Source organism: Nelusetta ayraudi, unplaced genomic scaffold, assembly GCF_046127955.1.
Source record: "Nelusetta ayraudi isolate G7.1 ecotype Tasmania unplaced genomic scaffold, CSIRO-AGI_Nayr_v1 ptg000092l, whole genome shotgun sequence".
NCBI lineage: Eukaryota > Metazoa > Chordata > Actinopteri > Tetraodontiformes > Monacanthidae > Nelusetta > Nelusetta ayraudi.
This window is the reverse complement of record NW_027466142.1, coordinates 4719329-4743056: the sequence shown is the minus strand read 5'-3', so window position 1 is coordinate 4743056 and position 23728 is coordinate 4719329. Positions and strand designations below refer to the sequence as shown.

The following is a 23728-nucleotide window of genomic DNA, read 5'->3' as shown; positions in this document are numbered from 1 at the left end:
CATTCAATCGAAATGTCTGCAAATCGCAATTGAAATTTTAGAAATATCGCTTTTATTTTGCGAAAAACTGTTATGGAAACGCAGCTAACAAAGCACAGGTGCAGAAAGACTGAACTGATACAAAGGTATCAACCTAATGCCAAAAGGCACCATGCAGGGAACAGCGGCCAACGCTAGCACCAGCAGGGCAGGTTGTGGGAACTGCAATGCTCGATGTCTACATGCAGAGGTAACAGTGTGATGACCAGGCTTTTTTTGTTGTTGCTGAGGCCACGGTGCAAATGAAGGCGGCCAGAGTGAGCACGCTCAGAAACACCCTGCTAAACGGGACTAGAACGGATGTGCAGTCTCCGACGGCGGAGGAACCGCTGGGTTGTCCGTTGAGGTAAAGAAGACACGGACGTGCATTACATGGCAGCCCCTGTTCTGTGTGTTTGTGTTTACACCCCCGTGACACCCCGTCTGTGAAATCACGTCGTGAATCCTGCCAGCTCCATGGAGACGTGGTACCGTTGACACACGTTAGGCCTAGTTCCAACGACAACACAGCCTTACAGTTGACATTCTACGGTCGCGTTGCGATTGTGGCTGGCAAGCGGTGGTTCTCACTCGCAGTCGACCAAAACTCAAAAAAGTTTTTGTTCCAACGCCGATGCCAAAATGTAGACAGCAAGTCGGTCAGTGGTCGATAGCTATCTTATCTCAATTCCAGAATCACTTTTTTCTGCCGTTAAATAATAGCAACAATAGTATTGTGATAATGACAATAACAAAAGAAAAGTAATACAGTTTAAATGTAGCGAACATTTACTGAATAAATTGGTACATTTCAATGAAGATGGAAATTTGCATTGTTTCGTACTCATAAGTATAGCCACTCGCATACTAGATGCTAATGCAGGTGCCAATTACTTCCAGGACGATCTACACTATATGTACCTGGAATTGTGAGGACATTATAGTCCACAGCTGACTTTAATTATAAATAAAATTTAGGTCAGCAGTGCGTAATAACTTCAAATAATTCACTAAATTCACTCTCAAAAACTGATTTATTTTCTGTAACCATTTACAGGAATTATTTGTCTCATGAGGTAGCACATCCACCCAACCATTATCGCTTCAAATCCTGCACTTACAGCTGGGAAGGTGTTTTTTTTCTCAAACGGCACGGTAGTACACACTGGATTGCATCATCACAATGTCAACCTGCACAACACATATGCACAGTTTCCAATTAAGTTGGAATCATTTCACTTTTTTTTTCATCTGTCCTCGATAACTTTCAGCCAATTTCAATGCGTGAACTCATTTCACCTGAGCAATAAGGGGGCACAATGTAAGCATTGCACCTGGTCAAAAGTAGTTACTGCTTTAAAATTGGAATAAACAGGGGACTGCCCCCTGAAGACAAAATTGATACCATCCAAATGGGCAAAATTGGACATACCTACTACAGTGATCTGCTTTAACTGCAATAAGTTATACTCAATATATCATCTATTTATGCTTTGCCTGGCAACATATAAAGCAGATCAGAGGGAGCCTTGCTGCGTTAGATGGCCAACACACCTGGAGATTCTGCCATTGTCTGAGTTAGTAACTAATGACTAGTGACTAATGACTGCAATGTTTTAGTTGCAGTGGTGATTAAGGGACAAGAGGGACTGAATGGAAATAGCAGTGCGAATAGTTTCTTCATAGCAAGGCATCAAGAAACTATATTGCAGTGCAAATGAGTTTGTTCATTGCTGATACTTTCACAGCATAAGAGCGATCATGTTCCTTGATCATGTTCACGTTCCATTAAAAACATGGAATTGTTATTCTGACTTGAGCATTGAAGTTATGTGCAAGTAACGAAATAAGAGAAATAACCACCAACAGCATAAGAAAAAGCATGTCAGGACAAACCCAATGACTGAAATAGTTTCAAGGAGCTGCGTTAGCTTCAGTGGTGCAGAGACAATCCCAATCAAAGTGGGTGACTTCTGACAATGACTGATAGGGACACTGGTCATGAGAGATGCAGAAGGGGCTGCAGAGTAAGTGGTGTGCAGGAAAAAGAGGGGGGTCAGCCAACAGCATCCGAGCGTTAATAAGGGGGCGTAATTGAATTAGAGGATCAGTGGAGGCCTGTAGTGTGGGCGCCACACAGCTCTAATTTCATTACAAGTCATGTAAACATGGGGTTGGTCCTCAGTGCAATGGCGTCCCACAATAATACATGCACCAACACCAATATGACTGCAACCCCTCTTGTACGCGTATTGGCCGAGATCAATTCTTTCAGACCAATTGTTTTTTTAATTAACCGAATTAGAAGTGCAGATTTACGATGATATGGCACATGAAAACACAAGCTGAGAATAATTTGCTATTCATGGGTGGCATTCATCATCAAGATCAAAAACAATGCAGCCTTTCAGGAGGACAAAGGAACTCATGCCTTTATCTGTGATGTTTAGTTTCCCCCAAATATGAATAAATATGAATAGGTATTAAGCCAGGCATTGATGGTGGCATCGGGGAGAGAACATGAGACACCGACATGATGCCAGGGAGATATTTTTAGTGCGGTTTGTTTGGATGAACAGAGCCAGTGACCAAAATCTTATCTGTGATTTTTCCAATCTGCATGACGCATATTAAATGTGCCACAGCCTGATGAGTCATTTGACCATCCAAGTAAAGCCGTCGGCTTGACTGGGGGTCTGCTCCCCCTGATGAATAGTTATGAGGGCAGGAGTTAGCCAATCAACAGTAGCCACTTGCCACTACTGCTTCCTCATAAACAAAAATCCAAAGGCCAAATACCACACTTAAAAAAAAAAATAATATCGTAATCGCTTGTGTTGCTGCTAAAGTCTGCAGCTTATATTTCTATTATAAAGGTGCAGTGTGTAAAATTTGCCCTGAATTATGATTTTTATATTTGTAAAAGCTTAGTATACTGTATCTCACTGGCAAACATTAATGAAAATGTATACTTGGAGTACAATAAGTTATTTGGTTTTCCTACCCATAGAGCAGTTCTTATTTGTATATAAGATTGTACATAGACAAGGGTCTTGCTCCCAGTTAGCTGCCATCTTGCACCGCCATATTTCTAAGGAAGCCTGGTGTGGACAATCCAGCTGCCTGACAGCACGTTTCGCATTGAGGGCGAACGCTCGCGTTCTCAAACCAACAACAAGAAGGTGGATGAGGCATCCAGGTTTGTGTGCACAGGCCACTGTAGCTCACTGGCAAGCTCAGGAGGGAGCAGGGGAGGGAAAGAGCGCTGCAATTTAAAATGGGGGGACATGTACAAGTGGGGACAAAATAAAGGCGCGGCTCAGCATAATTGCTTCATGATGTGAAATATAAAATGAAAGTTGCTTGTGGTTTAAACCAGCCAAATCTGGTTAAAGCATTCATGTCTTCCTTGTCCACAACACATTGCACAGGAGTAAGGGTTCCACAAACACATCCCCAACTACGCATCCTCCACTGGGGGTGTATACTTGGGGTTGATATCCATTTTCTTTTTTAAAACCACAAACCAAATGTAATGCTTCCACAATAAATGCACATAAGTAACAACAAATATAGTCACAACAGTATTAAATGAGAAAATGTGGTAATCAGGAAGCCAGAATGATCTCAATGGGTGATAGCACAGCTGGCAAATTGTTTTTAAAGTGATTGGTATCTGGCAGTGCGGACTGTGCATGATTGTGCTCATTTTTTTTTTTTATTTTAGCTCTGCCCTGTCTTCATTTTTCTGTCAAGGCTTTCAAAATAATTTCCCTCCATTTCTCCACAGAATACTGTTATCATGTTGTCAGCAGAGCAGACTTACCAAGCAGTCTAAACCAAGAACATGAAATGTATGTAGTTAGTACATACATACTGTTGACACTAACAAAAACATCTCAGATTTAAATTGAATGCAGTCATTAAAATGTGTGTAAAAACTGTGTTTCAATTTTTCATTTTTTTTTGTTCATGTTTTTTTTTGCATTTAAGGAAATTCTTACCATATCAAATTGCCACTAAAATATCATTGCCCCATTTTCTCAATACTTGTATGTCTTGACGAGATAAGTCAGACAAAAAAAAACTGACAATCTGATCTCTCCAAACAGCTTTGTCAAGAACTGCAGTGCCATTGTTATAGCTGATAGCAGGCTTCACCCACTCATCCCCGACACCTCTGCGTAGCTGGCAGGCCAAACTTGCTATCTGCAAACAGCAACAAGGACTCAGGTTAGGGAAGAGTGTGCCTGTGTACCTTCACCATGACGGGCGTGCCTACAGTAAGACAGTTTTCTGCAGACCTTTCCATCAACCTAGAGAGCCAACTGCTCTCTGCTATCTACTGTACATTCCACTTGATAGCATTAGCAATGCCTTTAGCAAGCTCCAAGCTATTGTAGATTTAAAAAAAAGGTGTTCACAATATAGGGGACTTTAACAAAACAAGTAGGAAACAAGTACTTCTACCCAACCTGGGGGTTAAATGACCTAGATCACGCATGCACTACCACTAAACATGCTTACCGAACTGCATATCACCCCTAACCCTGAACTGTGAGACCACCTACCACTGCTCCCTGAATGCAACCCCGTTGGCGGAGCGGCTAAACCCAGTATGGAAACCGTCCCGACCTGAACTGACTCAGAGGAAAGCTCTTCCACAGCTGCAGGACAGTTTTGATTGCACAGCATGGGAGCAGCGAGGAATAAAAGAGTTTCACTGTAGAAGGGCCAGACCTGCTGCAGTAACCCGCTGCATTTTCTCCAGAGTCGAGCAGCACATCTGTTCACATGATACACATCAATGAAATGTTCAATGCTTAGAAAAAAAAAAAAAAAAAAAATCAAAACCTCAAGCCGACAGTGTTTGACAGACAGTGCCTGTTTTATTTTCTAACATCCTGTGAAATGTGCCAGTTTACCTCATAGATTTATTCCCTCGCCGCGGCACGGCGGAAGAAAGCACAGATAAGAACAGACCGACCTATGGCAATGTACGACTACGTACCTTCTAATGGGTAAACATTGAGTAAAATGATGCAAGTTAAATGGCAGAAAACTGTTTGGCATGGTCAAACCAGTATGTTCATTGTTTACAAGCCACATGTCGTGTAATATGCCAACGTATCCCATTAAACGACGGCACTTTTCCACTGCAAATGTACAATTCATCCACAGGAGGGAAAGCAAAGGCGGATTGATTTCTTCTCCCTTCTGTCCCTTTCTACAACAGGAAACTGTCAATGTCAATTCTTTCTGAGCCCTTGGCTTCTGCAAGAATTCAATTTTCTGCACACATCTTCAAGACACCAAGAAACTACAAAAGGGAAGAAAAGGGAAGGAAATCTCAAGGGCCAAATAAAAAAAAAAAAGCAACACAGATTGTACTGAGATGACTCTGAAGAAGTCGAGGGCTGCGTAGAAGGGAGGCATGCTTCTACTGTGCATTAGAGATCCACCTCCACCAGGGTGGGTCTGCGGTTTGACCGCTGATGGAGCTCGCTGAGGAAGAGCCTCACGCTCCGTCGGTTCTGCATCACGGTTTTACTGAGTCTCACGACTGTTCTCTACTCATCACGACTGCTGCTATACCGGTATTCCAGAATCCTTAATTGGCGGTTTCTCAACTTGAGGGAGATAACAACACCACCTATAGTGTCCTCACGGATACGCCTAGTCCTCCTAGTTCATTTCTCTGTTGAAAGACTTCTGCAAAATGCCCGCTTTCAGACACCTAAGGAAGAAAATGCACCAGATCACCGCAGCTTTTGGGAAAGAGTCTGTGTGATTTCAGACAACTGTGCAGAGAAAATCCACAGAATTTGAAAAAAGTCAACACATTCACATCAACACGCTGTTGTTGTTGTTCAAATTGCGTTGCTTCGTAAGCGCTGCAATCCATGGCTGAAAATGCGGACCGCCCATGCAGAAACGCTGACGAGCTAATTGTCAAGGAGCGCCATCCAGTAGAGACAGACAGCCTCAGAAATAATGACCACATCACCCTCATTTATACAAACCATCACAGTCAGCAGCTCTCATTCCCAGAGAAAACTGTCAGACTTTAAATGGATGGTTCAACTGCAAACAGTTGAATGCAAAATACAAATCAAACCAAATTTGTTTATGTTAGACACAAAAAAAAAACTCACAATCTCACATTCAAATCTCCAATTTTTTTTTTTAATTATTATATATATTTTTTTAAATCAAATTCACCTATTTCCATAACCCTTCTATGCCTTCTGTTTTGAAATCCGGGCAGTAGTGGTACAAAACAGAACGGTACAGGTTTCCCTCCTTCGAAACGCAACAAATAAACAATTCACCAACTCCAAAACGCTCTTGTGGACAAGTTGTGACCTGCACTTTCACCACGCTATGAAATAATAATGCAGAGACGGAGTCGCTTTCAAGGCAAATGCATAGTCGGGGATACATAACAGAAATGCCTGTTGGGCGGAAAAAAAAGAGTGTGTGTTTAGTGCAGCTACTACCGTCATCAAAACAAGGTTGAGAGGAAGCCGATCATGACAGACTGTCTGTCTGTCTGTCTATCTTTATTTATCAATTCATTCTATTCTATTCAGCTCGGGGACCAGGCCTTTCGTTCACACACGAGGAGAGAGATGATGTCACCCGTAAAACATCCCCTCTCTGTGACAACACAGTCTGCCGAGGAGACCCCCCCCCAGCACAGCAACGCACGCGCAGGCGCTCCAACTCATCTCGAGTGCGCAAGCACCACACTGGGGTCTAATCGATGCAGGTCATTCACACTGAACTACAGACGTCAGAGGCGGTCCGAGGGAAACGCACACAGCCTCCTCTGCAAGCGCGCAGCCTGGAGGGAGCCTGAGCAAGAAACACCCGCCATCATCGGCAGGAAACCTGCTGTTTGCTCCTTTCAATGATGCGGCTGCCGGGGGCCTCTCGCTCTGAGGGAACGCACACAGCTGGAAGTGCAGCAGATGTGCAACAAATCTGACGGGCGTATTTTCACTTATTTGAAAATGGTAAAGCAACAAAAAACATTTTGCAAATGCGATTCTGGAAAGGTCCAACTGATACAATAAGCCTTGAAACATTGTGGCGCTGTAGCTCAAGATGTCAAGAAATGTTGTCAGTTCTTCTGTGCTGTTGGTTGGTTCTTTGTTATCTTTGACAGTCAACAGCCTTTATAATAATCCTCAACCATGGACGCGGCTCTCTTGCCACGTTGGAGATAGAATGGAGGGGAAATAAGCTAAATTAAAACAAGCATTGTGCGTTGCTGGATGGCTTAAAACACAGCGCTTGATGATAATTCAGCATTCAACTTCTGTTCACACCTCCGTCTCTGAATGCTGTGGAAAAAAAAAACCTCCTGCCTCTTTAAACCCAATTAACGTCAGTTCTAGAGTCTCAAAGAACACAAGCCACAGCTCACATGGCTCATTACGGATTTAAATCAACAACTGGAGGGGGAATAAAAAAACAAAAACATTCATGCTTCAAAAATTCAAAATCCAAAGGCAGAGAAAGAGGAACACGAACACTGGAAGCAAATGCTGTGGTAACAGCTGATTGACACATCGTGGCCACGCAAAAACAGGCATCTATCTCCCGGCCGTGCAGACGACTCACCAGCAACTTCTGCTTGACGCTCTGGCGACTCAGGGTCTCAGTGCTCAGCTTCTGAGCTCGACTCTTGTCCTCTAGAAGACTGAAGTTCTCCAAACGCTGCACAGCTGAGAGCTGGAGGGGCAAAACTTCATTCCTCAGCTGCGGGGAAAGAAAGAAAAGCTGCAATCAGAATAATCAATACCAGATCATTTATTTATAAATAGTCCATTAAAGTATATATAATAACAGTGCTTATTTCTTCTGGGCATTCACACAGTGCTGGGGTAAAGCTTGACAATAATAACTGTGGCAGTTTGATTATGCAGTTTTCGGTCTGTCATTTTGACCTTTGTCACTGGTTGGTGAGATCATTCCAAACAAGATGAGTGCAGCATGACGCAGCCAGTGTAGGCGAGTGGACGTTCAGTGGCCTTCAGTGCGAACAGCTACACTCATCCAGATCAAACACCGTCTGCTCTCCCAAAATACTAATGACCTGTTTAAAAAGGAACTCCTACAACTGCCAACATAAAAATAAAGACCTTTCGGAATTAATAAGCATCTTAAATTCAAAACGAAACTTCTCAAAAAGGCAACCAGTGGGAAGAATAAATGCATTTCAAGGCAAAAAAAAATAAATAAAAAATTACAACAGCAGGTTTTTCAAAACAATGCAATAACAAGCTTTATTAAAATAATGTGTATTGGTGTGACCCTGATCTCCAAAACTGTCCAGCCACCCAGCTCGCATGCCAACGGTGCATTTTAATGATGACCAGCACACAGAAAACCCTTCCAACCAGATACTTACAAACCCACGCGAGTGCGAGCAAGAGTTAAAATAGCATCCGGTCCGCATGTTCCGCCGTTTGGCCGGTGGTCGCTCGGAGCGCCAGCAAAACCTTCCTGACGGCGGAAAGCTAGTGCGGCTAGCTGGAGATGATAATGCCCCCAATTCAATTATTCATGTCTCCGGTCAGGTGGAGCGAGATGCTGCTTTTGTGTCATGGAGCGAGAGCTGTAACTTGACTCAGGTACGGAGGGCCGTTGCTTCGTGGACAGCGTTCGCCGGCGGGTCGGCAACGAAAACGCAGGGACGGCGTCACATGCGCTGTTCAAAATAAAGGACGATGGTTCAGTAGGTTGGTCTACACACGGCCAGACCTCCGGGCTCCCGCCTGCGGTTCCACCGACCAGTGTTAGTGGCACTTTGTACCACGCCCTGACATTTACGGCTGTGGCCAGAAGATGACCTTTTTTCTTTTTTTCTCGCTCTCTCTCTCGCTCTCTCTTCCTCCATGCCATGCTTTAGTGCTGAATATTAATGCTACGTTGCTGCGTGCCCGCCACTCATGGGAACAAGCAGAGCTATTTTTAGCCTCATGTCCCCAGCTGCACATCTACAGCCCCGGGGCCATTGGGCAATTAGTGTTTGTTTCTAATGGCGGGAGGCAGTGCTGTAACCTCCTTAATGCAAACAGACATCTGGACCGTGGTCGTCTCCGTCCTGTCCGAAAGCCGCGCACTCCTTCCACTTGCCTCACCCTTCACAGGTGCTCAGGAGAGGTGCTCGCCCAAACATCTGCCGCCCCATTACACTGGACAGCATGATTTTCTTTTTATCAAAGTTGGGGTGAAATGTGTGACCCCAGCGACTTAATACAAATACAATCCAATTTTTGGAAAAAATAAATTAAAAAAATCTGCTAAATTATTAGCTATTATGAAAACTATATTAATTATGAAATAAAATTCATTGCACTGGAACCGATTTTGTCTCCTCAAGAAATGATTCAACTTCTTGTGCAACTGCGTCAATGTTTTTTAAATTATTATTGTTATTTTATCATGATTTTGTACATCACCGATAACTCTGTAATTGATCTCTTTAGAGTATATCAACTGGAATGAATGTTTTCTTATGCCAAGGTTAGATGACGCTGAACACAGTCAATATTTGAAAAAATAAATAAATAAATAAATGTGTTTACAATGGAAATACAGAGTAAAACTGTTTTTGGAACAGAATACATATCGGTTATAATATATATGTGGGTAAATGATCATATTTAAAGATTAGAAGAAGAAATAAAATATAAACTTAGTAAAAAAAAAAAAAAAAAGAAAGAAAGAAAGAAAGAAAGAAGAAGAAGCTAACTGTTATTAAAAGCAATTTGGAATCTGCACAGGCTGGAAGAAAATGACAGACCTTGCCAAAAGTTTAAAGCAAATTGATTGAGCTCATCGACTATCAAAATGTTCAAGCCAGTCAGTCACTTAAACAGCCATAGCCCCTTATTGGCACTATTTCAGTACTGAGAAAACAACAATTGAAAATGAGCGAATCACCACTGTGCCACTCGGACAAGTACAGTTACAAAAGTTTGAGCTCATTGTATGTGATAATTTGACACGGATGGGGCTAAAAACTAACTAAAAACTAAAAAAAAAAAAAAGCCAGTGATTATACGAGTGCCCAATCAACTGCATAGTTGGTAAACACAATCTAACCAATCCTGTGTGTAGCCGGGAGAAATGGCACACGGCATAAATTCTGATTGAAATATGGTCAGATTAATATATAACACAAGCGCTGGTAGGCACTCACAGGATCAATAGTGAGATGTATAAATAGACGTCTAAGGCATCTGCAGTGACACTCACTACTGGATGGACATCCAGAGCTACTGAAAGCAGCATGATATCTGCTTTAGCCATCACATCACTCCAGATTTGATAACAGTTACTGTTGCTGCACAAGAGAAGTGACTATAGAAGTTGAATTTATATATCATTCTTTTCATAGAAAGACATGATGATATCATGTTATACATTATTTCAGATGTGTTTTTTAATTATATACTTTTTAATATTTTATTTACTGGACAATTTGCTCCTAGCAGATAGCAGTCTTTTTATGTTTTATGTTTCAATAAAATTGAATCTCACTGTTCACACACAAAAAAGGAATTCGTTTTCTGACAGCACTGAAAATTAACCAAACCGTAAAGAACAATTGATGTACCATGTTTATGTGTTAGCACAGTTGCGTCACAGCAAGAAGGTCAGAGGCTGGATAAGAGGTCTTTCTGTGTGGAGTTTACATCCGCCGCATCAACGTGACTGTGAATGACTGCTGCTCTCCATGTCCCCTGCGATGAACTGGCGGCTTGTCCAGGGTGCAACCCTGGCCTTTGCCCCAAGACAGCTGGTTCTTAGAGTCCTGAGGCCCACGGCATGCAAGCAGGCTGCAAGCTGTGATAGAAAGTGGGTGGATGAATTGGATAGAATAACATTTTTCTGTTCCATGAAGTTGTTTAACCAGTCCCTTGTGATGTCACAAAGGGGACTGGCACCTGACTGATACTTATACAAGGTCAATGTCATGTCGGAGCAGTGCTATTTTTCCCTTTCCATCGTGTATAGTTTGACAAATCATCAGTTCTGTCCACAAAATAAAGCCAAAGATTTGCAGATGGCTGTAAACAGAAGGCTAAATACACTCTTCTCTGATGATCTGGAGAAGATTAATCTTCACTGGTGTCTAGTTTTAACAGCACAATGTTCTAAAGTGCTGTCAAAATAATTTTAAGAGCACTGTGGAACACTATGGCATATGTCAGGGGAGTAAAGTTCAATCAAGGGGCCCAGCACTCAAGCTTTAAAGGCTTTTATTTTCCTGTTTGTGTGAGAAATTCACCTCTCCATACATTCATTTGAGTCTGGATTATGTAAGCGTCCAAGTAATCGCCCTCTATGTCCTGACACTTTGACAGCATTGACCGGGCACAGTAGTTTGTTGTGCCTGCCAATATGCTATCAAGGAGCTTTCAATGAACCTACTGCTTTACACACAATAAGCCATGTTTTCATTAAGAACATGAAAATCTGGGCTTCAATAGCAACCATCCACCCTTCCATGTTCTATTACAGCTTCTCCTGCTCTCAGGGTCGCGGAGGGGATGCTGGAGTCGGTCACAGTTGTCTTCGAGCAGAGATGAGGTTTCACCCTGGACAAGTTGACAGTTCATCGCAGGGCCACGTAGAAAGACAAGCAACCTCTCGTACTCACACTCACTGGTACAGACAATTAAGAGTTCCAAATTCACCTCACATGTATGTTTTTTGGACTGAGGGAGGAAGCCGGAGAACCCGGACAGAACACACGCAGACACAGGGAGAACATGCAAACTCCGTACAGAAAGGCCCCAGGCCCAGGGATCAAACCCGCAACCTTCTTGCTTTGAGGCGTGCTAGCATTGACATCAAAAGATGCTACTGCTTTTTCGCTACTGTTGCTAGCCCACTCTGATCAAAACATTGAGCACATCTGGGTTCAAAATGTAACCCGACTTGCTAGTACAATCAATAGAAAATGTGAGTTCACAGCAGATACATCAGATATAGGGAACGAAATATGCTGGCAGAAAGACAGAGACTGAGATTTGAACCGGCAAAGATAAGCGTTTTTATCACAGAGTAAATCCTGACAAATAATCATCACTGTCTGTGGATTTTGGCAAGATTCGCATAATCATCCCAGGCGCCCGCCCTCAGGCATGATGACCCACCTTTATAAATGTTTTCAACATCCCAAAATGTCACAGATCTGATCCAAAAATAGCGTTACCTGGTATTTCCACAACCGAGTCTGCAAATACGATACTTGGAAAAAAATGCTTTTTCCTAAACATTTTTTTCTTAATCTACTCTAATATAACTGGCATAGTAAATATTTAATATTCTAGAGATTAAATTCTATAAAAAATTCTAATGAAATAACTCAAATTGATGCCTTGAATAATTGTTTAACCCTTTACATGGTTTTATTTTTTTTTTCAAACTTGCAAACAAATCAGTGTTGGGATACAAAAACCTGGGCATTCCCCACAGCACAAACTCAACTTACACCACGACTGAAGATTTGTACCAACTATTTTTGGCCTTTGGCTTTTCATGCAAACATTTCATAATCATTTGCTATAATCTACATAATCGGCCAATTGGGCTTCCCTTGGAAGAAGGGGAACATCGCCCGACTCGACTGGGTGCTCATCGTCTATCAAGGCGTTTACGGTAGATGGGTGTTTTCCATGCTGCCTGAGTGGGCCGGGCCCTGATCAACTCCAGGAACAATCAATTATGAATGCAGTCAGATCCCCGGGGTGATTAGAGGCTACTCCGCTCTGACCTCCAGAGTCAGCGGCCCGCCACCTCGGCCGTCCCGAGCAGCAGACGCGAGCGACGCGAAACGAAACGAGTCCGCCGAAACGGCTGACACGAGGACAGCTGGCACGGCACGTGAACTCACATGTCATTTGAGCTGCGGGATCTACGGGGAAATATAAACATGTGGTGTTCTCTCTGTGCGTCGACAAGCGCGCGCACGCACATATGCACTAGCAATGTGCGGTCAGTGCTGATGCCTTGACGTTAACCTGAACGTGGCCTCGCATGGAAACGGCCTTCTGGACGCTTAAAGGGGAGGGATGCACCAATACCACTTTTCTACAGAACGAGTAGATTACCAGTACTTGCATTGCAGTACTTACCAATACCAAGTACTTAAAAACGGCATTTCACATTATAGAATTACTTTGATTTTTTTTTTTTTTTTTTTTTCCCCCACAGATGTTCTGTTATTCGAACAGCATTCCTCTGCATGTTTTTCTAGAACATGAGGTGACGGTCTCAAGTTCCACTGCAGTACAAACACAGATTTAACAAAAACTGTCATATGCATACACGTACAACTGGTATCGGTGTTGTGGTATCGGCACGTACTCAAGCCCGGGATTGGTACCAATACCTGATATCGGGTCAAATTTGGTATCCGGTAGGGACGGGCGATATATATCGGCGTTCGCGATATATCGTCAAAAAAAATTCACCGTGGTAAGAATATGTCATATCGCGGTAATAACGATAAACTCCTGTTGATGACGTAATTACGATTTGCAAACATCCTGTTTTACATTTTATTTATTTTCTTTTGGGTCGGCGGACCGGGATTTTAAGGCAGGAAGCGCAAAAATGTTAGCGAACTTTTACTGGCACGACTACGAGTCAGCCTTAGCATGGACCTTTTCAGGCTTTGTGTTCTGAAGTTACTCGAAGCAGACGCTCAACGCTGTCGTTTATCCACACCGTCTTTTCACGAGCAATCTCTCTTTTTGTTCTCTGTGGCGCTTGTTTTTAGCGAGCTACTGCTTCTTTAAACGTGCCTCAGGCGTTCTTCTTCTTCTTTTTCCGCCTTCAGGGAGTAAACTTGCGGCGCCACACGACACCGGGCATAGGTACTACATCGTTTCCAGTGCATCCATGTAAACAGGATTTTCTATTTAATTTTTTTATTTTTTATTTATTATTTATTTTATTTTATTTTTAAAAACTCGGCTTTGTGTTTTCAAAAACGTGCAGTTTCCAAAAAAATCCCAAAAGATGGAGTTGAATTGTTTTATATTTTTTATCGTCACTTTTATCGTTCTTGCAATAAATGCCAGAAATTATCGTGATACAATTTTTAGTCCATATCGCCCATCCCTAGTATCGGGTGCAATGTAGGGTGAACATTTCACTCTACTTGAGGGTGAACGGTTCTGCGTTCGGATGCCGCGCCATCGGAAGCAATGCGTTTCATTTGCGGCAACCATGATGGTGCATTTTCGCTCCGCCGTCGCCGCGTCTCCTGGAGCCATCTCCCTCCGCAGCGTGCAGATTTCCTCGCGAAAGACGGCGTTACATAACAGCGGCCGCGGACCCTGCTGTTCATATCACTAATGCCTTAAACTGTGGTGGTGGTGGTGAGGGGTGGGGGTTGGGAGGGGGGTCACGTGCTTTATCCCGGGCCACAGCCAGGCGCCAGCAGCAGCAGAGTTCCAGCTGTTACTACAGCCTATAGCTTTAGTCAGCTGGGAGCACACACACACACACACACACACACACACACACACACACACACACACACACACACACACACACACACACACACACACACACACACACACACACACACACACACACACACCTCTCTCGCGCTGCTGAGGAGCCATGTTCGGCGGCTCAGCACTCCTAATATCAATTTGCCCGAGCGGAATCGCCGGCGAACCGGCGACGCTTAAAGCCCGTCCAGGGTGAAATGAACGCATCTGACGCGAAGGGCGCCGGCGTCGATTCCGTAATGCTGCAAACGTGGCAGCCCTCAATTTTCGCAGATAACTTATCGGGGAATGGGATGCGTGATTACTTCAAAATTGGAAGGGGCGGCACGTTTCCACGCTCATTAATGTTTTAGTTCTCTCCGAGGGCGCCTAAAGAAATGGATTACCAGTCGTCACTGCAGGAGCCCAAACAACAAACTGACAGAAAAAGGAGGCGCGGCAGCAACTCACGAGCGCAGTGAGGAGAAACTGAATCGCCTCTGGATTGAAGCCCATTAGATTTGAAGGAAATTCCTCTGGGACAGCGAACGCAAATACAGACTTAAAGAAAGGACTGTCCACTGCTGTCACAATATTTCAGCTGAATTAAAGACTGCTGGCTTGGAAGGGAATGGAGCTAATGGGACTGCAATTAGCACAATTAAGGCAGCACGCCTATAACATGACTCAAGCAAACTGGGACAACGCACTGGTTTCTGTGGGACAAACGCTTCAAGCTGTTGCTGATGACAGTAAACACAGTGTGCAGATTAGCTCCTGTGGCTAGCGCAGAGAAATGGCTTCAGGGACGCACGCTGTACGCTTCCATATACTGCTGTACATACATGAGCTTGGCTGGGGTGCTTTATGCTAAGAGAATCCTTTTATGTTTCAACTGCTTTTAGCTGCCAAATGCTAAATAGTCGTCACAGTCAGTGACTTTAATTTTCCATCATATAAAAAACAGCCTGGGAAAAACAACCAGATGTCTTCATTGTGGAAAAGAATGAGGAACAACATCCAATCTTCATCATCTGGACTCTGAAACAATGTTGTTTTTTTTTTAAAGGAAAAAAAATAGTTTTTACCCAAAGACTCTTTCTGCAAAGATAATTTTTTGGAACCGGGGCTGGATGTAAACAAAATGCTTCAAAGCCTCCACCTTCCCTCCTTCCTCCCTCCCTCCCTCCCTCTATTTGCAAAAACCACCTCCCATCTTCTCCACAGCCGGCATCTCATTGCAGTGCAAACAAAAGTAGGTTAGAAACCCCCGATGCACGTATTGCAATGCAAAGTGAAGATAAAAAAAACCCGCCCACTGTCAGCTGAGGGATAGCCAGTGGAATAATGAACGGCCATGTCTGCCCGTCAAGAGTGGGCAGGAGGAGCTGCAGCATGAATGGGAATTTGTGAAATGTCTGTTTTACCAACTGCAAGGTGCGAGTGGAGAATGACAATCCTAATTAGGAAAGCACTTCAAATGATTGACCTTGAGAGGTGAAAAAAAAATACATATTTACAAACACACACACACACACACACACACACACGCGCACAAACACACACCTTCAACATAAAGTTGGGCTTTTTCTGTTCCTTCACCTCTTATCCTCATCACATCCCATCTATGGGTCCTCATTGCATTGCAGGAAACCTGAAATGCACATTAATGTCCTAACCAACAGCATCAATTTACAATGAACACACGCGCACGCACACACACACACGCACACACACACACACAGGGACGCCCTTTTGGAAAATGAATCAGAAATCTGCGACCACACAAACACGGACTACCGGGAAAGACACAGCAGTTGTGTAATTGCACAAATGCCTGTGAACCCGAGGTAGAAGACTGATCAATATCAGATAACTGCCCTTCATCAATCAGCATTATTCTCTTTAATTTATTTAGACAACTCCATTTACTCTGATGAGCGGCCACGGCCGTAAACTGGAGCGACGGAGGAGCTAAAACCGCAAAACCCTAAAGCCGCTGCTCGCTGCTGCTACTGCTACTGCTGCTGCTGCTGCTGCTGCTGCTGCTGTTATCTGTAGCTGCACCGAAAGATTCCTTCAAGCACACCGGTGCGTGTTTGTTCCCCCCCCCCCCGTTCCCAGTTTCACTCGCGCATCATGACGGCGGTTCTTTAACGGCATGCAAATGATGTGCAGTGCCCTCTGGATCCTCTGTGACGTCCGGCGTTCGAGAGGCGCGGGACAGAGCTTGAAAACAGGAGCTGATCCGTCCTCAGAGGGGACGGACGCGAGACTGGACACGACGGTCGGGAGGACCCGAGACGTCGCCGTCGTCCGAACCTGCTTGGGAAGCGGTGGAGACCCTGCGGGAGAGGCTGCCGCTGTGAATGAAGAGGCAGCAGCGGCAGCAAGTACGGTACCTTGGCGGTCAGAGCTGGCGTTCCCTCCAGAGATCGACGAGCAGGAAAGGCAGAGTCCGTACCACGGCTACGGCAAAGCAGCATAAAATGGTTCAGCGGTGTGTTTGGCAGAAAGAGGCAACGGACAGGCAGCGCGAGAGAGCGAGAGGGAGAGAGAGAGAGAGGGAGAGGGAGGGAGAGCCAGCGAGCATCACTCAGCTCGCAGCGCCGTGGCTGTGCAGCAGAGCACACAAATCAACACGCCCCCTTTCCCCTTTTCCTCCCCGTCTCTCTCCCTGGCACGCGCGCAAACACACGCACACGCGCGCACGCGCGCACGCTCGCACACGCGCGCACGCTCTCTTAGTCACAGGCACGCAGGAGTGCAGAGGCAGTGCAGTGTGCAGCAGCAGCAGCAGCAGCAGCAGCAGCAGCAGCAGCAGCAGCAGCTCCCTCTCCAGGAAGCCTGGTGTCTTCTCCCTCGTCAGAATTGGTCCTTCTTCCTTCCTCTTCCGCAGCAGCAGCAGAACCCCACGGAAAAAAAAAAAAAAAATCCCCCCTGTAAGCCCCCACGCATCCCAGTGGTCGAGCGGCCCCCCCGCAGCCATTTATTAGCCGGCAAGGTCATGTAAGGTTCTCCTCCGGGAAGCCTCCGACGCTCCCCCGCTCGGCTTCACCTCGTCACGGCTCGTTATCTTCTGGCGGAGCTCCGGCGGAGCCGCGAGATAAGTCGGGGCCGACGGCTGTTTGTGTGGGTTCCCCACCTCACCCCCCCAAACACACCAAACCTATCGCGGACGGCGGCCGACGCCCATTAGCGTCCAATCACAGATGAGGAAATCAAGTGCAGGAGGGTATTAAAGGGGATTATTTGGGGCCATCCTGAGGGTTGTTTTTTTTCTCCCCCCCCTCGACTGTGGGCACAAGGAGAGAACGTCCACGCGTGTCGCTGCTGCCCTCTGTGGCCGACGGAGGAGGTGCAGCGGCGGCTCTTGTTATGGGGGTGGGGGGGAGAAGGCACAGGGCCCCAAAAGTGATTTGCCTTTTTTTCTTCGGCCCGGATGCCTAGCAACGGCAGCAGTTCCTCCGCATCTGTTTGGCTCCTTCCTTCCAACATCCCCCCCCCCCCCCCCCCCTCACCCACCCACCCTTCCAGCGGGACCCTCCCCGCAATCCCAGCAGAGAGCTTCTGCTGCTGCTACTGCTACTACTGCTGCTGCTGCTGCTGCTCAGCGGCTGCTTAACACTCAAGGCACCGCTCGGGATTAACGCTAAACGCTCCCCGCCAGTGTCCTCTACCTGGTGTGTAAACACGGGGGAGGGGAGGCGCTGAGGCTGTGACAATGAGCGGGACGTACACCTGATGGTTTGGGGTATTGTTTTTTTTGTAGTACGACTCGCCTCCTGGGCCATTAATGGATTGACGGCGTTGGCGGCGCAGGCAGACCTGCAACTGACAGATGTCTTTAATTGTTTCCTGACATGGAAACGGTGCCCAGCGTTTGAATGCAGGTGTTAAACGTATTTATTTTTCAGCCTGTTTTAGTTTGTCTGGATTAAGAAGGGGGAACTGTATTAGTCCTGTAAGGACACAAACATTCTTCAGGTACAAAACAGGCTGACAGAATAGTCTCTTTAAAAAAAATAATAATAATGATGATGGTATGTCATCCGAAGATGACGATGGACCTACACGAGGTTCATCAACTGATTTTACCGACTCATGCTCGGTTTTATATCATTTAATTTAAAAAAAAATAATGATTCAGAGGATGCCTGCCCACCTTAGAATTTTAAGGGGAGGCAAACCTGGGCAAACAGCTGTCAAAGGACGTCAGAATACCGGAAGACCGGGAGCTTCAGGGCCCGCCTCTACTCAGCTGGCCGAGACTCGATTGGAGGTGCGAACAACTGTTTTGACAGTATGTTTGGTGCACGGCTTCTGCACATTATTAGCACTGCGTGCAATCAAAACAGGAAGAGCTTAGCAAGCATGTATGAATAGAAGAAAAGACAAAACATATATATATATATATGTATATACACACACACCAATATTTAAAGACAATATAAGCTTGGAAATGAAACAATTAGCATCTTGTCTCATTTTATCCTATTTTCTCTTGTGAAACTGCAATCAAGTCCAGTTTTTCGCTGTTGTTTGTGTCACACAAGAATGAAGATCAATTAGTTGACTAAGCGAGTCAGTGAGTTCCATGTGCTTAAGACCAGTGGTTCCATTCAAAATGAAGCTCCTATCCGGAGGCCAGTGTTGTCATCTTTAGAAATACCACGTAAGTGCTTACAAAGATACATGGCCAGGTTGTTAGTTAGTCTGGTCTGGAGCAGGCTCACTGCAGTAGGACCACTGTGACTTTACTGGGTTGGATTTCACCTACTTTCACAACAACAGGTTAACTAACATATACTGGCTTTAATCCCTTATCATGATTTTTTTTGTGCGTTACACTTTGGAACATTGAAGTACAGCGACTGAGTTTGTTCGGGCTTCCACTGAGCATTATTCTCCTCTGCTTCCCACCTCAAATTTCCTGACCGAAAAGTTCAACCGAGCGCTCAGCGTACATCTGTGAGCAAGGCAAACGTTTCAGAATGACCGACCGTCTTGTTCTCTCTGCAAGTAGTCCTCACGGGTAGGTAAGAGCACACATGTTCCCCCGTTTTCCAGCTCGCAGCCTCAAAACGATGTTTTAATTCGGCCAGGTGACGTTTTAAAAAGGGGTGGCAGACATGGGTTAAACATGAGTTATAATAAAAATACAAAAAAAAATAAAAAAAGATTTTGACGGGCAAATCTAAGACAACAGAGAAAATAAGTTGTTCAATGCTAAGATTATATAACATGCAATATTGCACCGACACTGCATATTCACCACCATCTAGATATTCATTCCTTTTTTTACAACTCAGCTTTAAGCCTATAGTTCAGCTCAGGTCACGTACTCGTTTTTAGGGTCTTAGCATTTCTGAGCTGAGTGGACTTAATATCATTTACACTGCACCCTTCTAAAATCCCATTCTCACACGCACACAATAAAGTCACACACAACTGTCATGACAGACCCACTGTTAATCCCCCGCATGTACAAAGATGTAAGCTACACGGGCTATTTACTGATGTGGCTGTATTTTGCACAGCTGCACAGAAGTCACGCTGCATTTTTTTTTTTCTTTCCTGCAGCACCCATGCTTGTGCAGCAGTCTTCCTTACTGGGTCCATAATATACACAAACCTCAGCGAGATCACGTTGTTTGTTGTATTGGTGAACTCCACCAACCTCTCCAACCTTTACTCATGCCAGGTTTGCTATTTATAGCAAACTTTGCAGGCAACTGGCTCACCCTGCTGTACTTCCCTCAGCAATAGGACGACTAGTTCTTTGTCAACAGCATATGGTATAGCTACATGGGACCTACCAATTTAAAATATAATATTTTTTTAAGACTAACAGTAACTGTTCCTAAAAAGTGTCAAAACAAATGTACCGTAATGGTGTCAATATTTTGGATACTTAAAATGCATCAATGAACACTCGTTTATCTTCCTCAGCAGTCAAATAAAAGCAGTACATAAATGATGTGTACTTCTCATTTCAAATTAGTTACCCACACATAAAAATATGCAAACAAATGCCTAATAAATAATAAAATACATAGTTATTTAGACGCGGTGCTTTCACATCCTGTGCCCAAGCTTGGCTATACAAGCAAATACAAACAGAACCAGAACACATTCCTTGATTGTTTGGTAGCTAAATCATCTGCATTAGAGATTGAAATGTGCAATCACATAAAGCCACATACTAATGCTTGTCCTAATGACGAGCCAAGCTTGAACACCGCAGGGCAAAGTAAGTCATTTCTCCGCAGGCATCCATAATTGTCCGTGGCTTCACAAGCAACACGCTCACCTTATCTGTGTCCCTCATCCGGCTGCTCTTCTTCACTGTGGCTTGCCTTTGTCTCTGGCTGCACACGACTTCTCTCTGAGACGATCTCAGGAGTTTGTCCACCTTGCAAGTCTTCCGGCAACCCATTGTCCCCTGGCACACACAGTGAAAACAGAGATCATGCGAGGCCACGCGTCAGTCACATTCCATCTAATTTCCTGTTTGGAACGAGCAGTAACCTACCATGACAGAACAGTTTGCATGCTTCCCCAAATGCCTGTCATGCTCAACAGTGCCGGGTGATGTCATAACTCCAGCATGTTGAGATTATAAATATCTGTATTCAGCAGAGTTACATAATGATGGATGCTGGATTACTGTCAGCACAGACAGAAAACACAGCCAGCTGCCACAAGAGGAATGCGGAAAAAGGTACGTACACAAAATAAAACGTTATTTTGTGGTTTATTCTTAAACACATTTAGCATGTTTTAACATAATATGTTGATACATTACATGCAGGTGGTGAACAGACAAACTTCAAACGACCAGTTTAGTTATTCATGTCAAACAATAACACAGAACAAGCAGCATAAATTTATGATATAGGAATAATAGGTCATCAGCAAGAACTTCAATATGACAACAGATAAAAATAAAAGAGTGCTAACCTTTTTGGACATTTGTAGAATATTTTGCCTCGGCTTCAGGATCCAGTAGGCATGAGACTGCCACCCAACTGTCCAAAAGTCCAGTCATCAGTTCCAGACCAGATTTCACTAGGTCATCCAGAGACTTTGTAGTGAACATATAGCAAGCAAGCACTATTTCATGCTGGAAACTGCAGCTACTGAAATATCCTTAACGCGTCGTAATGCACGCGCCTCTAACGCGCCTTCTCTTAAACGTTACTCATTTAACACCGCCTGCTTTCTTTTGGAAAACTGTGAAAAGAGGGCCAAATTTCTGTTCTTCTTGTTGGTGGAGTTAAAAATTTGGTGTCCGTTTAGTCATTCCACTCACACAGCCCTCTGTATAGAGTTATGCAAGAGTCTTGGGCAGTTTTTAGTGTGTTGAGGCCTGGGGGTTGCTTCAGCACAGACAAATTTTATGCTACTGTGCAAAGGCTGTCATTGGAGATCCAGTCGGGTTGTCACAGCATTTCACATGAACATTAAATTAATATTGTGTATGTGTGTGTGTGTGTGTGTGTGTGTGTGTGTGTGTGTGTGTGCGTGCGCGTGCGTGGACCGTTTTAAATTAGCATATAACCGTTATCTCAGTTGTATAAAGTGTTTTTGTGTTTTTGTAAACAAGTTACATTGTGCTAGCCTCTTAAGAATTATAAAGATTATATACTGTGGTTTAAAAAAAAAAAAAAAAAAAAAAAACAGCACCAAAGAATTTTCTTTTTTAGAGACAGAAATATGGTCTGTTTAAAAAATGAAAGACATAGTTTATAGTTTCAAATCATGAAACCAGTTAAGCTAAAACATATAGACTTCAACGTTTACTTACCAATGAAGAAAGGTTAGACAGTTAGCGTAAAAATGCAGATGCTTAACTAATATATTTACACTTAATTCATTAAACAAAAGGCATGCGTTGGAATTTGGTTTAGCCAAAGACTTTGGTTAACTTTAGGCCCAGTGTAACCGTTTGACGTCATTTATGGTTTGTTTAATTCACAGGTGTGTTCACGTCTGACTGACAAATACCTGGGGATGAAACCACGAAACTGTTCATCTTTGACTTGTCCTCTCTCGTCTACGCAGAAAAGTCACTGCCTTCGCTTCCGTCCCTCGCATCATAAATGCGTTCGTGAGAGGTTCGCGCAAACAATTAAGCTAATTAGCGCGAGTGCGCCATGCCGCACCGACAGCATGCTGCTCTCTGTCAACTTGGGTTCAACACTGTTCTCTAACGGACTGACCTTAGACCAGCCGGCCCTCTGCTCTGAAGTCATATGTCGCTTATACTTAGCCGCTAACGCTGACTGCTGCATTTCAGTGACGCAAGGGAGAACCAACCGCGAGGTTAAACAGATTGTGACTCATATACATTTCCTGCTTAAGGGTGGGGCGGGGTTAGAGAGCTGTGTTGGTGTGTGGTGGGGGTCATCCTGGTTACATTGTTTTTCATGAAATAAGTAATATTGATTATTTTATGTACATCATATTGGCATGAAGACGTGGATACAATTGTTTACATTTACATTAAAGAAAGAAAAACCCACAATAGTCACGGAATTAACTTGAAATGGGCAAGCAACAAATAAAACAGTATCTGGAAATGAACACATGGAAATCAGACATTGCTTTTGAATTGTAGTTTGACAGAATCATTTTTAATAGATTTATGGAAGGGTACCAACAATTCTGTCTACGTCTGTACATCTTTCGATCTGGACACGTTCAGAGAGTTCACAGTTCTTTTGCTAATTCCAAATTGACGATTGGGCACGACGACTGCTGAAGCTGTCACATCTGATTGTACGGCTCCTGTGCCATCTGAAAATATTTTACAGCTTTCCTTGAATGTGTGGTCCAAACATACACACTGACTATGTGACCACGCCAGTTAAAAATAATAATAATAATAATAATAATAATAATAATAATAATAATAATAATAATGATAATAATAATAATTATATGTAGGTCTAGCTGGCCATAACATTATCTGATCTTCAGTCCACCCAAAACTCTGTGTAGCTTTTTGTATTTATTGCTCCTCCCACAATGTCCCAACATCTGTTTCATTACATTATTATCTCTACCCCATTAAACTGATCATTAGTTGGTTGTCTCCAGTGATCCACCCAACTGCCAGACACACACACTTGACAGGTTTAAAGTATCCCTAAGCACATTCTTAATGCTCGAGCCTG

At 44.0% G+C, this 23728-nt stretch overlaps 1 protein-coding gene across 2 annotated transcripts in view; it reads right to left on the bottom strand.

Annotated features, from left to right (window-relative positions):
* The window catches only part of rimbp2b (RIMS binding protein 2b), an 86917-nt gene extending 64007 nt beyond the window's left edge, over positions 1-22910 (bottom strand). The window contains exons 1-5 of one of the 2 annotated variants that reach the window (XM_076047045.1): positions 22557-22910; positions 21510-21617; positions 21082-21175; positions 20860-20991; positions 7648-7785 (exon numbers count right to left, since the gene is read on the bottom strand). In XM_076047045.1, the coding sequence (XP_075903160.1) occupies positions 7648-7785; positions 20860-20991; positions 21082-21147 (336 nt within the window). In that variant the 5' untranslated portion in view covers positions 21148-21175; positions 21510-21617; positions 22557-22910. Of the gene's footprint in view, positions 1-7647; positions 7786-16948; positions 17350-20859; positions 20992-21081; positions 21176-21509; positions 21618-22556 lie in introns of those variants that run through there. The other variant, XM_076047046.1, reaches the window with a different exon arrangement.
* Positions 22911-23728: the final 818 nt, after the last annotated feature.